Source organism: Leptopilina boulardi, unplaced genomic scaffold, assembly GCF_019393585.1.
Source record: "Leptopilina boulardi isolate dan_hultmark-lab unplaced genomic scaffold, ZJU_Lbou_2.1 LbouV2_41, whole genome shotgun sequence".
Taxonomy (NCBI): Eukaryota; Metazoa; Arthropoda; class Insecta; order Hymenoptera; family Figitidae; genus Leptopilina; species Leptopilina boulardi.
Window position 1 is genome coordinate 1,338,213 of NW_026137985.1, and position 17,273 is coordinate 1,355,485.

At 29.8% G+C, this 17,273-nt stretch overlaps 1 protein-coding gene and 1 long non-coding RNA gene across 2 annotated transcripts in view; both read left to right on the forward strand.

Annotated features, from left to right (window-relative positions):
- The window catches only part of LOC127289495 (S-adenosylmethionine decarboxylase proenzyme), a 278,873-nt gene that overhangs the window by 60,253 nt on the left and 201,347 nt on the right, over positions 1-17,273 (forward strand). Inside the window, exon 3 of the mRNA XM_051317461.1 lies at positions 4,359-4,485. Coding sequence (XP_051173418.1) covers positions 4,359-4,485 — 127 coding nt within the window. The remainder of the gene's footprint in view (positions 1-4,358; positions 4,486-17,273) is intronic.
- On the forward strand, positions 4-804 carry LOC127289497 (uncharacterized). Its single transcript, XR_007844170.1, has 2 exons — positions 4-310; positions 639-804. It is a non-coding gene; the product is annotated as an uncharacterized LOC127289497 (long non-coding RNA).

Sequence of the window (17,273 nt, forward strand, 5' to 3'; positions counted from 1 at the left end):
GGGGGGAACACCAGTTGTAACTTTCGAAATATCGATTTTTTTTTTGGTGCATTTTCTTAAAGTATACATATTTAGAAATGTGTCTGTAAATTTCAAAGTTGATCCGGTGAAAAATAAATGAGATATACAGAACACTGCAGCGGCGCGTCCCGTGGCTTCATACAAGGTGGCCAGCCATACCTGACCCTAACGACAGATGGCCTTTTCCTATGATTTAGAAACGGCAACCACTGCGGAAGAGTTATTATATGGTCCAGGAATCGATGACTCTTTGTAACTTAGAAACAAAATTTCTTCTGAACAAAAAAAAGTAAGTTGAAACTTTTAATGCGTTTTTCTCAAAATGACATTTTCCAAGTCGGTGACCACGATTACTCGAATACCATTAAACCGATTTATTTAAAATTTAGTGTGCTTCATTTACACATATAAGTCTAGTTCGTGATCGAAGGATTTTTTTTTTTAATCAAAACTTTTTTTTATATAGCTGAAAATCGACCGTATTTTTTTAACGAAAATCATACTTTTGACTTTGACAGGTCGCCATTTTGTCAAATTTTTTTTTTTTTTTAAATCCTTCGATCACGAACTAGATAATCTTATAATAAATGTAAATCAATTTCATTTTTGTATTTCAGACGAAGTATACTTGCAGAATGCTGGTCACCGCAATTCGCCTTTTTTCTTAAGACGCCACTTCAATGGCTCATATCTCCAAAAGTTTTTGTTAAAAAAATTTTTTTTTTCTTTTAAATTACAGCTTTTTACATGTACTTTTAACTAATAAATAGTATTCTTTAAAAAGATTCATTGTTCTTTTGGAAAATATTCTTGAAAAAAGCATTATTTTTTGAGTTACAACTGGTGTTCCCCCCTTAACTGAGAGAATCCTTGAGGCGTGCAACGCTGAGACGCCACGAGAATGATTCCTTCGTTGATTGTTCACTGAGCACTTTCCTTGAAAATGTCGTTGTGGCAAACACTTCGAAATTTCACTATGCACTTTTTTCACAGGCCATCCGGCTCGAAGGACCAAAAAGTGTTTGAGAGGGAGCAAAACCTTGTGGTGAGGAAATAGGTCTGTTATCAAAAATTCACAGTGAAATAAAATCTCGGAAAGTTTACACAAAAAAAAACAACACTTTATTGCTGATCAGCGAACACACAATATTTACACTTAAGAAGGTGAGAATTTCCTTAGAGTTTCTAGAATTGTCTTGTGTTTCTCAGCTGGCGGCAATGCCGGTCTGAGCACGTTTTCGACGCACGTGAGATTAACCTTTGATTTCGCGACCGATAATTGTGTGAGAGACAACCCGAGTGATAAAATACCTTGTTATAAAATTGAGCTTGATAAATAAACTAAAGTTAAGTGATTATTAACTTAGAAAATGAACAGATTAATGCCTTGAGATAGATGAGATCTAACCTCTAGAGATATCTGGTGAGTACTAAAATTTAAAGAGATGCGCGGAACGACGACGCCGTAACATGTTAGCGCCCTCACGTGTTAACTTGATGCGTAAATTCAAATTATCGCGCACAACACCAAATTTCACAATATTCAATTCACTCAGAATTGAACACTAGGATATCCAAACCGCTGGTCTGTGGGACATCAACAGGACATACATAGGATATCCCTAAGACATCCACAAAATATCTATTGGATATTATATCGCAGGATATCCTCAGGATGTCCGTGGTATATTCTTAGGATATTCACGGGATATTTAATATCTCAACATATATTTTTAAAGGTTAAAATTGTTAAGCTAATATAATGAATAATAATATAATAAAAACAAAAATCTTATGAGCTTCTAATTTATTTTAAATGAAGATTTGAAACGCATTTTTCAAAGTTTTTAAATAAACTCATGCACTTAATGTATAATTAATATTAATAGTTATTCGTTATTTGCGGGGAAGAATTTATATTGTTTAAAGCCAATTTATTTTCTGACAATATTAAGCATATGAATAAAGGAATGAATCACGAATGAGAAAAAAATTAGTTAATAATGTTTCAAATTAAACAACTTTCTCGAAAAACAAGTTGCATTTTATTTATATAAAATTTAATTCACAGAATATTATCACTCGTAGTCTCATAATGACTTTAAAAACAGTATCCTGAGAATATCTTCTTGACATCCAGAAGATATACTGAGAATATCCTGAAAATATCTATAGGATATCCTGATGATATCTGTGGGATATCCTGACGATATCTATGGGATATCTGGAGGACATTTATGAAAGTCTATAGAGATATCCAGAAGATATCCAAAGGATATCAAAACCGCCGAATTTTTGGATATCCTTAAGAGATCCTTTTGATATCCATAGGACATCCCTAGGATATCTGCGGGATATTATCAATATATCCCAAGTTCATATTATAGCACTGCTACTGAACCAAAGAATACAGTTTCTGATTCAATAGCAGTGCTGTAAAATGAACTACATATCGCATCAAGTTAATAGCATCTGCCTTTGAACGCATATGAATATACATGCTATAAATTCAATAGCATTTTTTTCTCAGTGTAGGGGATAAATGAGCCTACCAAATTTTATCTAAATCCATTAAAACCTCTTAAAGTTATCTTCTAAACAAAAAAGGGTTCACACACACATACATTCATCCGGACAATCGATCAGGATCTCATATAACATGTTTCTATATAGAGAAAAATTTGTTTCCGACACTTTGAAAATTTTTATAAGCGAGAGGCTTCCTCCACAAAGCTTCCTCCACGAGGAAGGAAAATGAATTATTTTTTCAAAAAAATGTCTGAAAAAAGATTACTTTTAAAGAAAAAATTTAAAGAAAAGAAAAAAAGAGTGCTGCCACACAGTGAGGAAAACTGTAAATTTTTGTGTCAAAATCGTAGAACTTGGGACAGAGTTGATACAATTTAATAAAAAAAATTGGAGATGAAAGCTGTGACTCTAGAGATTAGAGGAAAAATACGGAGAAACCTGTAAAAAAATTGTTAACCTATAAAAAAAATATGCAAAGTTGGAATTTTATGGTAGAAAATTGGTTTTCAATGTACTGCGAGCATAAAAACGATGAAATCTTTGTCTATGTCGACTATACTTACGTACTTTTTCATGCTGAATACGAATCCGATGCCAGAATTAGTGAAAAAAAATCGAGGAATAGAAATCGACCATGTTTTTTTCATAAAAAGTCCAAATTATTTAGATTGAAACGAAACTCACTTTTTAAGTGTTTTTGGGGTCGCTGATAACGAATATGACCTCAGAAATTCAAAATTCAAAATGGCGGATCCAATATGGACGACTAAAATTTTTAAAATGCTTCTGTTCTAATCAAAACTTATGTTTCTTATGTTTTTGAAGTCGCTGCTAACGAATATGACCTCGAAAATTCAATATTCAAAATGGCGGATCCAATATGGCCGACTAAAATTTTTAAAATGCTTCTGTTCTAATCAAAACTTATGTTTCTTATGTTTTTGAAGTCGCTGCTAACGAATATGACCTCGAAAATTCAATATTCAAAATGGCGGATCTAATATGGCTAACTACAGAGATAAGAATAAGATACATAAGAAACATAAGTTTTGATTAGAACAGAAGCATTTAAAAAATTTTAGTCGGCCATATTGGATCCGCCATTTTGAATTTTGAATTTCGGAGGTCATATTCGTTATCAGCGACCCCAAAAACATAAGAAACATAAGTTTTGATTAAAACAGAAGCATTTTAAAAATTTTAGTCGTCCATATTGGATCCGCCATTTTGAATTTTGTATTTCTGCTGTCATATTCGACCAACTTTGCATATTTTTTTTATAGGTTAACAATTTTTTTACAGGTTTCTCCGTATTTTTCCTCTAATCTCTAGAGTCACAGCTTTCATCTCCAATTTTTTTTATTAAATTGTATCAACTCTGTCCCAAGTTCTACGATTTTGACACAAAAATTTACATTTTTCCTCACTGTGTGCCACCTACCTGTTAAAAGGCGCGGCTGTATTGATTTTATCGACAAATGTTGATAATAAACTGTAATATATTGAAATGAATAAAAACATTAAATTTTTATAACTATTTAACAATAATCATCTAAAGTGCATAAAATTTATTGATTTTAGTAATTAAATTATCAATTTCATAATTTTTTGTACATTTTAGACAAAATTTCAACCACAACCTCGAGTTCCACGAATGTTCTACGAATTTCGTGGAGCATTCGCATCATACAATCCGCCAGGGAGGCCACGTGGTTTATGGATGGCTCCTTATTACTCTTATTTTATTTGAAATTTATAACAGGATTGTCAATTTAAAGTATAAAGTTAATTAGCTTTTTTTATTACAGCGAAAGCAGCATGTTTATTTCGAAACGTCGAATCATTCTGAAAACGTGCGGTACAACTACACCATTACAATGCTTGGAGCCTTTATTAAATCTTGCCCAGAGCGTTGCTGGTTTTGATGAAGTAGAGGTAAATTAATCATTTTATGAATTACGTTATATTGCCTGTGAAAGCTGAAACGTGTTGTTCAGAATTATCATTAGAGCATGTCTAATTATAATAATTTTTAAATCAATTTAATTTAAGAAATAGAATAAAAACATTTTATAATTTTTTTTATTATAAGCCTAAAAACTAATTAAACTAAAATATTACGAAAGGGGATTAATGTAGTCATGTTTAAGAGATTACTGTTAATTTTACATTTCCACACAGCACATAATATTTCCTAAATATTTTTGAAATATTGATGCTATAGTTAAGGAAATATTTCATTGAAATATTATGGAAAATTTTCAATTTAAGTGATGCGCACTGGTCAATCTCAGTTTCTATGGCCTTTACAGCTGCGCAGTAGTCTTCAATTTTCTAGAATCCTAAGGTATTTATATTTCGGAACATTACATAGCAATACTTCCTCAAAGGCGGACATAAAAAATATTTAAAAAATATTTAGGAAATATTATGTGCTGTGTGGGATTCGTACAACCATACGGAAAAATTTTACTAAAGTAGAAATCACTTTATATAATTGTCTTATCTTAACAGTTAATATACTTTAAGATTGATGTAGCATCATCATAGCTAAAACAGTCTGTTTAATTTTTTTATGTATCTAAAAGTGATTTCTGTTCAAGTACAATTGAAAAATGTATTGATAATTTTTAAATATCACTGCACTGTGCGCGCAAGTGTCAATCCCGTCACTAAAATATTTTATAGATTATTTTACATAACATCTTATTTTTCAATACTCCACCATCTCAGATAGCATGTAAGCTTGCAGCAAGCTTCAAATGTCCCACCTAACCCAAGCTTACATGGTAAGCTTACCGAAAGATTGCACTGTAAGGTTGCTGCAAAATTGAACAAAAAGATTATCGCAAGATTGCTCAGTAAGCTTGCATGATAAGAGTGTAGGAAGGTTGGTGAAAGGTTGCCAAGTAACCTTGCATTGAACGTAAAAATTTTTTTTATATTATAAAATTATATAAATTAGACGAAACATTTTTTTAAAAAAATCTTTTAGGTTCAAAGTAAGGTTATTTGTCAACCTTTTACCAATCTTGCTACTAGCTTACCATGTAAGCTTACTGAGCAATCTTGCGATAATCTTATTGTGCAATCTTGCAGCAACCTTACACTAAAATCTTTCGGTGAGCTTACCATGCAAGCTTGGGTTGGGTGGGACATTTGAAGCTTGCGGCAAGTTTGCCGTGCAAGGTTGGCAATATTGAGCGGCCATCCAAATTGCACGTGCTATCTGGGTTATTTGTTAAGTTTTATTTTATTTATTTTCTCTCGTGCAATATTAAATTGCTGTCTTGCTAATAACCAATGTGCAAAGTTACAGAACAATTTTGTAAATAAGAATTAAGAATTTATCACTTGGTCGTATTTTAAATAATAATAGAGAGTCCATCACAGTGCTGCTGAAACGTAAAATAAGAATAATTCTTATTATTTTTTAATCCTGGCTCGGGGTGATCGATATCTACTCTATTATTACGTTTTGTAAATGATACTTAACAAATAGATAACATTGTGATATTACAATGTTACAAAAATGTTATAGAACCATTATATAACGAGAAAGTAACGTTATTATGTAACAGTGTTACATTTTGAAGATTCGCAGGAATTGGTAGGAACATTTTTTGACATTTCGGGGATATTTTTAGAAGATTTTGGGGACCTTCTGAAGATGTATTTAAAAGATTTTGGTGACACTTTCAGGACATTCTTAACCCCCTTCGGTGTGTAGCTTAAATATAACAAAATGGTTCCAAAGTGTATAAGACTTTCCCGTTAATAAATTTTCATGACACTTCTCAGTAAACACGAATACGTAATGGTTATATACTTGTTACATAACATGATGTAACACGTTCTGTCACAAGCTTGTATCATGTTACAATCATGTTACAAGTAGGTTACCATTAATGTCAGCTCTGATCTCTGTAACAAATACATAACACTGTTACTAGTGATTTATAACAGATATTTAACGATTATATAAATCAATTACAAATTTTTTAAATCCAGTAACAACATCTTATATAACACATATGTAACAAATATAGAACTTTTTTACAAAAAAATACAGTTAAAATTAATATTATAAATTAAGAGAGTGTCATATTTTGTCTTAATTCGATGTTGATAATGTTAATAAAATGAAAAAATAGCAATCCTAACACATTCTCGAAATTTTTTAACCCGTTTACTCCCGAGATTCAAGCTCTCGACCACCACTAGTGTACCTATACACTGCAGGGCTCAACTGTATTGGTAACTGCGCCTAGACGAGCTCTACCAAGAGAGACTATAAAGGTTACTTTGGAAATGTTCCTTGTAACAAAGACATGAAATATATGGGGAAATCTCACGAGCTGGTTAAGACTTACGTACTGCGATATCGGTGCCGCAAAAAACCTCCAAATTGTTAATTCACATTTAATTTACATTTGTTAATACTACTCACGAGTGTGAAAAAAATGGTCTTATTAGGCAAAATTAGATATTTAAACAACATATTTCTTTACTGAAATCGAAGAAATAGAGAAAATCCTGATGTAACTCGTATTAAATCTAATTTTCAATTAATGTGTTACGTCCCAAATGGAGAAATAACTAACGAAATAATATTTTATTTATGGCCGCTCGGTGATTCAGTGAATTCCTGTTTCATTTACAGAGCAGAAGGCTCTGAACTAAGGGTACAGGAAAGAAAGAGAATAGTGATTAATCTTATAATTAGGTTACAATTTATTTAGACAAGTATTTTTAGTTACAACAATTCGTTCTTATGAGAGAGAGGGAATTTCGAACCAAGCAATCCAGGAAATAGAGTTCAGCATTCAACTGAAATAAGGAATGCAAGAGTTACTACAAATAAACGACAAGTTTAGAAAAGTTAGGAGTGAGAGTATAAAACACTTACCTTAAAATTCAGTAGTAGGTGTGTTGAAAGAAAAAGGACCACTACTGTGCCCTTTGTTGTCACAGGAAAAGAGCTGGTACCAGCGTGAGTTTATGACGTCAGGTAGGTTGACGGGCCCAGGTATAACCGCAGGTCCGGAGTTCTATTAGGCGTGATGAAACTCCCAATAATGAGTCTTTTCCAAAAAAAGGAAGAATGGATAATTGTCCAATATAATGAGAAGTAAAGATCCTCGCGAGTTAATGTAGAGGGTTTTGACACTTGATTTTAACTTTCTTATAAGAAAATTATGCACTTGCACTAGAAGACGTCGACTGGTACCAAAAATGAGCTTGATGTTATACGTATGAAGAGGATTTCAGAACTCGTCTCTCCGTGAAAATGTAGTCCTTTTATACTGAATTTTCGTAAGAGAATAGATGAAATTTTATTGTCGTACTATATATTTTTCACCCTAATTTTGGAAGCCAAAGTTGAGTCCTTCTCTCTCAGTTGAACGTTAAAAGGAGGGGTGTGAACCATTCTAATACAGGATAGAAAGAGTTCGACTACGGTTATTCGCAGCTGTAGAAGAGTGTTTGTGTTCTTCTAATGTGGTGATACCACAGGGGTTCGTCACATAGGAAAATTAGAAAGAGAGCATTTATTGCATCGTCTAATTTTAACACATAGGGAAAATTAGAGAGAGAGCATTTTGTTTCGTGGGGGTGAAAAGTATTTAGATGCGTAACAAAAACACGGGTGTTTGTCGCAAGAAAAACGCAACTCGGTATAGATTTAAAAATTCTTATAATATGAATATTAAAGTTACGGTGACGTGACAAATGGTAACTTTTTGAGCAATCGTTTTTAATGCTTGGGGTTTTTTGACATTCATTTATGGGTTCTGAAGGATTAAAAAATGTGTATTAGACAAGTGTGCCACTTGTGATATGCGAGATAATGAGCTATTCATAAGTGTAACTACATTTTTGCTGATTTCTGAAAATCATCATTTTTCATATAATACTTTTTAAGCAATCATTATTTAACATTTGCCCATATAAAATTTACATTTATTTTCAGAAAAGAAATCTGGGTGGTAGAACATTGTGCCACTTAACATTTCTTTGTAATCGTTCTGGGAAAACGCGCAACGAGTGCGTAACTCGTTCCCAAAAAATAGTTTTTCGACGAGCACAACAAATTATACGTAAAAAAATGAACATATCCTTTTGTAATTTGTTGTTTTAGTATAAATAAATATGTGTGAAAAATGCTCACCCCTAAAATTAACATTAAGGGTTGATATTGAACAATTTTTCACGAGAAAATTGGTTCATTAGTCTGTTTAAAGTGCCATTGAAGAAAAAAATATATTTCAACGATCCCGGGTGGAAATTTGATGAATGTAGGTTTAGGAAAATGTAAGGGGGTGATTTTTAAAGGGTTGTAAAATATTGTAAATTTTCGAAAATTAAAGAGATAAGTAAAATTGCCCTAAAATATAAAAAAAAATGGAAAATTTGTTGCTTTTATATATATATATATATATATATATATATATATGTACATGTACATGTGTATACATGTGTATACATGTGTACATGTGTATATATATATGTATATGTTTGGTCTTAAGAAAGTATTATTTAAAAATGAATTATCTACAAAGTCACCGATGGGGTTATATCTACCCCTATTTAGAAAATTCCAATTACGATTTTCGTCCTTCTTTCGCCACTGAGATGATTTCTTTCTTGGAGTAACTTTTCTGAGTATAAAACGATTGATATCAATAAGAATATCATCACAGTAAAAATAAAATCTTCTATAAAGATTACTCGTAAGTTTAATCAGTCTTAAAAATAACCACAAAAATGAAAAATATGGTTTAAATCGAGTAGCTATTAAGAAATATGAATTACGCGGGTAAAAATTTACTTATATTTGGTCGAAAAATAATAATTTGTGGTAGAAAAAAATGTGCCACTAAATTGAAAATAATTTTTTTTAAATAAAAAGAACCCAGCTCGTGAGATTTGCCCATATAGGTTTATTATTTTGTAAACCGATCAAACAATTTTTCAGTTGTTTATTATTTATTACAATGAGTATATTGGCATATGGGCATATCTTTGAAACCTTTAACTTTTCAATAAGAAAAAAAATTTTTTTTTTTTTTTGAGCACAGTATTGAAACTCTGTCTACATAAACTTCAAGAACTAAGCTTTCCAATTATACAAGTGGACAGATAAAACAAGTTGTCTTCAAAAAGTTATAAATATTTAAAATTGAGAATTATTTTTAACCTGTAACAAAAAAATATTCAACAGGTGTTTGCTTTTTAGGATAAAAAACAGTTGAAGGGAATTTTCTAAGGGGTTATAATTTTAAAAAGCAATAAAATTCGTTTAATATTTTCAATATTTATATGAATAATAAAATACTGAAATAATGCACTGGGTATAAAAGCATGTGTCAAAAATTAACTAGATATATAAATTTTTTATTTGAATATTTACATTACATTTTAAAATAGATTTTTATTATAGTGAATTGTTTTAAAAATGTAAAATTGTAATTTTTAAAATTTACCATACGATTTTCATAGACTTTTTTCTATTTAAATTTAATATTCGTAAACTTTCCAATTTCTTTTCTCTTTTTTCCTTTTCTATTTTTCTTTTCTCTCGCATCTTATCTTTTTTCAGAATGAATTTTTTTGATCCATTTTTGTGTCTCGAAATAAACATTAAAACTTAACCTTCAGGTTTTAATAATTAATGACAGTTTCTATAAAAAAAATTATAATCGGCAACTTCGTACATAACAATTTCTTTCTAAAAAATTTCGGTCGATTACGGTCGACCGTAATTGATGAATATTTTTGCATTATCTTTGCAATAAAGTATTTTTTCTCGAAGCACATTCACGGGATGTTAAATGGCACATGTGAAAATATATACAAGTACTTTTCGAATACTTTTATATGATTTTCATGAAGTATCACTTGTATTACGGTTGTTTTCAAATTTTGTCCACGCGTGTTTTCGTTTACTTAACTTATAATAGTTTTTTGAAGACATGAAGCACATCAATTTATTATGTCTCAAAATAATTATAGTAACTTGATCTTTGATTTCCCATATGTTATTTTAACGTGCCGCTTGTCTTATAAAAGAAAAATCAATTATACGATGATTACGGTCGAAAAGGTTAAAAGTGAGGGACAACTTTTAAAAGCTTATAAATTTTTTCACAATTAATAAAATATTAATTTCCCTGCGGAAATGTGTTCACCGATTAATTAACATTGAAAAACCATATTTCAGAATTAGTAATTTTTATTAAATCTAAAACTATATCGTTTAAAGCATCAGAAAGTATGGTTAAGGACAAGTAGACATTGTTAAAAATCGCGTATTAAAATTGAAATAATTATTTATGTATTTAATAAATTAAAGTGGAATCTTTTGGAAATGATTGATTGTATCAAGCATTAATATTTCCAACAAAAACCAACGAAAAATTTATTAATATTACCAAAATATATGCGAGGGACATTAAAGTTAAAGGTTCTAGAGATATGCCCATATAATTTCTAAAATATTAATAATATTTAACAATATAAATAATTTTTATTTGTTAATTTTTAAATATGTTAATTAAAATAAATGTAAAAATTGTTAAATCTTTTAATTATTGTATTTTAGAATTTATTACCTTTTACTTTTTAATTTGAAAGGAAATAAATCTTTGCTTTAGTCAAGTGGACAGTACATATAAATTTCAATTTTCTCCAAAAAAGTAATTAAGTAACAATGTTGATACAGTATAATTTTTTTAATTAACTGATATAATTTATATCACTCATAATAGTGATAAATATGTGTACATCTGCATGAAAAGGGACTACTTTGTCGATTACAATAAGGATTATTTTTGCAGGTACATTAATGCAAATATCGCCCTTATAAAAAGAAACTAAAGTGGTCCCTTTTCATGCGGACGTACACATATTATTATTTAATATTAGCAATTTATATATATGTATAATAATATTCTTATAAAAAATTCAATATAATATAACCAAATAAAAATTTAATTATATTTAAGTTTATCTTACAAGAATATTATTATATATAAGAATAGTTTTAACTTACCAAAAATGACTAAATTTTGCAATTCGACTAATTTTAAGTACTATATAGATTTGAGCAAACTGTATATTAATTCTTTGTTGAAAATCAAATAATTCTGTTTCGGTCAAGTTTCAATATCCAATATTATTGAAATTCTATGTTATATAATATTCAAATATTAAAAAAATTGATGATGACATAAAAATTGACAGAATTTCATTGCAAGGCATTATTAAAGAAAAAAAAATTCAAATAGGAAACTTACAACAAAAAGGATCAAACATTTAATTACATTTGTGACTGAAGTATTACAGAACATTTATAGATTTGACATAATGTTATAATTCTAGAACAGATAGTCATTAATAATTTTTAGAATAAGACAAGCATTCTGTTCTAGAAATGTCATGTAATAATCTTTCAGCACAGTTCTAGAGCAGAAGCGGGACAAAATTTCTAGAACATTTGTGACATCTATGTTTTAGAACTCTTATAGAACATTTGTTACAGAATAATTTAAGAACAAATTTCCGGATTTATTCTATAACAAAAAAAAGAATATTGTTCTAGAAAGGTGACATAATATTGTTATATCACAATTCTAGAACAAAAAAAGTACAAAATTTCTAGAACATTTGTGACTTAAATGTTCTATAATACTTATGGAACTTATACCCGTGTGGAAAAATTTCGGGGCGTTGGTAGAACGCTGGACAGACTGACTAACGTCTCTATAGACCCAGGCCAGACGGTCTTGTCGAGCCCCTGATCAGAAGTGGAACGAAAGTTCCATGCTACGGTCTAGAGTTAGACAAGCTGGTCAGGTCTTGATTCTCGCGTGCAATAATTCTTAATAATAATAATCCTATTAATATTACGTATTATTATATTTATAGATAAAATTTAAACAGCATTAGTATTCATTAATAATAAGATTTTAATTTATTAATAATAAGGCACGGTGGTCTTGAACAGTGCCGAAAAAAACAGGAGTACCCGGAAACTGTTTGAAGTAATCATTCCCTTAAGCATTCTAGATACCAAAAATGATCAAACGAAAATAATTCCCTTCGCCGTTTTTTTTAAGTTACTTTATTTAACAAAATCATGTACATAATATGCAACAAGTAACAATTGATCAGTCTTTTTGTTACTAACATTATATTAGGTCCTTTTACGTCAGTATATATATATATGTAAGTTTATTCGCTTTGAACCACTGGTTCATACAAAGAGGTTTCGATGAGTCTTATTCAGTAATTACATTTTGTTGATATTTTAATCTATTTTGTTTTTACATATAGCTTTTATAAAAAAATTTATCGATTTAACTTTTTCTACATCTGGGAAGTTTAGAAGGTCAATACAAAAATTCCTAATTACAGAAATATCTTCACTGGAGCATAAATATTGCTTTCTAATATTTTTATAACGTTGACAGTCTATTAAAACATGATATAATTCTCTTTTTTAATAAATGTTAGCGGTATTTTCAACCTTAAATAGTTTTGTATTCCTTCTCTCAAAATGAGATGTCGAAGTAGCTGAAGAGACCTCGAATTTGAAAGGGAGTTAACATCTTCAGCTCGCAAAAAGTTTTTGTAAGTATTGTTTAGTCTCTTTTCCTTTTTTTGAATAAATTCATAATTCCATCTACTACTTTCTCCCATACTTTCAAAAAAATTTCAACTTGGTTACACCAGTTATATTTACTTGTTGAATTGTTCGATTTTTTATATTAATTAACCTCAATAGACATATTTTAGGATATCTGTCGTTTTCCATTTTCAATATTTTTTCGATTAAGTTAAGTGTTAATTTAAATATTCTGGATGACAGCCTTGAGGCACCGATTTCAAGCCTAATTGCATAATTTGGAGTATTTTTAGGGAGCAATAGGAGTTTTTTATAGAAGGTCATTTGCGTTCTTTCAATTTCATTAAGGGAGCGTAAGCCCCAGATTTGTATGGCATAAAAAAATGTACTACTAACTAAGCTATTGATTGATGATTGATGAACAGAGATATTAATAAAGGAGAAAAGGATATGGTGTATAAATATACATTCTCACTCATTCTCCTGTAACCATCTTGCGGCATTCTTTGCCGATCTGTCCATTGTATCTCGATTTGATATTGCCATAGATAGGATCAATTTAGCTGATTCAATTCTACCCACATCGTGTTTATTATATTTTATTTTTCCACTATACGCGTGTCTTGCTATGTGGTATATTATTGGGACATTAAGATCATCTTGAATGAATCCGTCCCTATCAAGCATAGGGAATGCCTCAACAGCCAAGTGGCCTTTCGATATCATATTTTTTATTATATTTTCATCTGTTAAAAAATGTTCTGTGATAAGCGGATTTTCAATGTTTTTATAAGCTTTTGCGATATGGTTACGTATGAGTTTAATAATAAAAATATCGATCCTTGATATATTAGATTCATTATAAATTTTCTGATTAGAATACATCGTTGGGTAATTTGTTATTGGGTCACGATGCATGTTGAGGCATGCCCTGAGAGACATTCTCTCAAAAGCCGTAAGCTTTTCCATCGTGCGCGGAGAGACACCGTACCAAATTTGGCACGCATAAACCAGAATCGGTCGTACTAGCAAAATATAACACAACAGTTTAACCTTGACATCTACTTGTCTCGAATAAAATAGGCTCTTGAGTGCGAAGAATGCTCTTTTGGCTTTTTCAATGACTGTGATTACATGATCTCTATATTTAAATCTTTCGTCAATAAAAACCCCTAAATATTTAAAAACTTTACAATGCTTTAAGTTTTGGGGTATTGGTTGGTTATCATTAATATTAAAATTTCGCCATACTTTAAAATTTTTTTTATTTTTAGTGTCAACTATCTGATTTAAATAAAATTGTTTCGCATTTATTAAAATTAAATTTCAATCTCCAAGTTTCGAAAAAGTTAGTTATACTAATAAATAGCCTTTATAATTTTTCTTTTGCATCAGTCACTAGATTACTGTCGACATAGATTATAAGATCGTCAGCAAACCCAATTGCTTTTACATCCTCGTCTTCATTAAAACCATATTGGTGCAATAAATCACTTATGAAAATATTAAATAATACAGGTGAATTCACAGCCCCCTGTTGTAATCCCTCATTAAGCTCGAATAGCAAATCTGAGGCAACGTCGCCGTTTTGAGCAAACAACTTTCTTCCCTTTAATGTGTTCCAAAGAATGCGAACTAAATGCAGGGGAAATTTTTTTCTTATTAATTTAAAAAACAGACCATTCATCCATACTGTATCAAAAGCTTTTTCGAGATCGATAAGACAAGCAGCCACTACTTTGCCCTTCGAAATAGCGTTTTTTGCATCAGATGTAAGTTTAGTTATAGTGTGGACTGTAGACACTTTGTGTTTAAAACCAAATTGCTCATGTAGGATAGTATCGTTTTCGCGACAAAACTTATTTATTTGTATATTTAAAAAGACTTCAAAAATTTTACTCGGGTTTGGCAAAAGACTAACTACTTGTACGTTTAGGATGCTCACCACAGGGCCACGCTGGCTAGTTGCCGTCAATCTGTTAATACCGGTGATGTTTCTGGCGCGCCTTTATGCTAAATTCAAAATGTTTTTATTCTTAAATTACTTATATATTTTTAATATAATTATAAAATTATTTTTATTTATATATATTGTTGATAATTTAAATAAATTTATTCTTTGCATTATTATAGATAACAACAAATTTTAACTCAAAATAATTTTTTTCTAAAATTGTACCGTAAACCACGTAGTCCCCTTTTTGCAACTTTTTGACCCCTCCCACCCCCTACGTGTCCAAGAGTGGTTTTACACTAACCCCCCCCCTCTTCTCCATATTGTGACACGTGGCCTAAACGTTTAATTTTATTTTATCGCGTCGAGGCACTGTACATATACGAATATCAGTATTTAATTTTTTTTTATTGTAAGGGAAGAGTGCCGGTTGTGGGCACCCCTACTTAATTTTTGACCGCAAATAGATATTGCTGATCTGAATAGGGTCAAACTTGTATGTTGAGAGTACATTGTTTTTGTATTAATACCGAAGCATTACGCGCATTTTTTTAGAAACAGTGAACATAATGAAAATATCTTGAAAAAATGAAGGAAAAAGTGATTTTCTACTTTTTTTCCAAGTGTGTTAAATAGGTGTAAATTATTAAAAACAAGGTGAATGCAATTTTTTTTGTTTACTGTTTACATTATATTTTGTGGTTTAATTTGAATTTTACCAAAAAATCAAAACTACATAAATTGTTGGTCTTTTCAAAAAAAGGTGCATGTTCCGGTTGTGGGCACATTAATCGATTGATATATATAAAGTATAGATTTGAGCGAAATTTAAAGAATTAATGAAAGTTAAAAAATCAAAAATTCACATTATACTAAAAAATGTTGTGTTTATTTAAATTCATGTTTATATATGAAATAATTTTATTCCCTGCATTGAAACGAATTGGTTGGTATATATAAAGAATAGATTTGATTTAAAATTTGAGAATTAATAAAAATTGAAAAATCGAAAGTTCATATTGTAGATAAAAAAATTTGTGTTTTTTTAAAATTCAAGTTAATAAATATAATAATTGTATTCCTTCCATTGAAACGAATCGATATGTATATATAAAGTATATGTTAGACCCAAAATTAATTAAAATTTTCTTAATTTTTAAAAAAATTTAATTAATTTAAAACAGTTTTCAACTCGAAATTTTTTAAATCAATCAATCGAATTGGAGAAATTCATAGCTTCCTCCACGAGGAAGCAAATTTTTTGCTTCACACAATGAGGAAGCAAAATGTTTATGAAACAAACATAAAGGACCCCCTCCTTGTTTTTAACGAAAATGGCAATAACAGGGTTTTTCGGGTCGCTAATTACGAATATGATGTCAAATTGACAATTATTTATCATTATTATTGTCATTTATATTTCATGTTCTAATGTTTGAATATTCTTGTAAGTTCGAAAAATATGATGTAATTTTTATTTTTTTCAATAATATTGATGCATTATTCATATTATAATATTTTTATAATTTTTTATTTAAATATTTCCAAAATATTCCAATGGAATATTCCCACAATATTCCAAAGAAATATTCCAGGAATGTGATTGAAATATCCCGTGTTATTCAGCAATTATCATTTTCATTTCAATTATGATGGTTTTTCTTTATTTTTTTCATTTTTTTCGGATTCTCCTAGGGTGCCCACAACAGGGTACTACTTTTTTTCACTAAAAGTGATCAGTTCACTAAATTCTTAATAAAATCTTTCCAATTGAAGGAATCAATTTAGTTTTTTTTTACAGTTACCTAAGGCCTCTAGATTGCCACTGATAGATACAAGTCTCATCCCTCATGACAAAAGGATATCCTGGTCGATATATTTTTAAAGGTTAAAATTGTTAAGCTAATATAATGAATAATAATATAATAAAAACAAAAATCTTATGAGCTTCTAATTTATTTTAAATGAAGATTTGAAACGCATTTTTCAAAGTTTTTAAATAAACTCATGCACTTAATGTATAATTAATATTAATAGTTATTCGTTATTTGCGGGGAAGAATTTATATTGTTTAAAGCCAATTTATTTTCTGACAATATTAAGCATATGAATAAAGGAATGAATCACGAATGAGAAAAA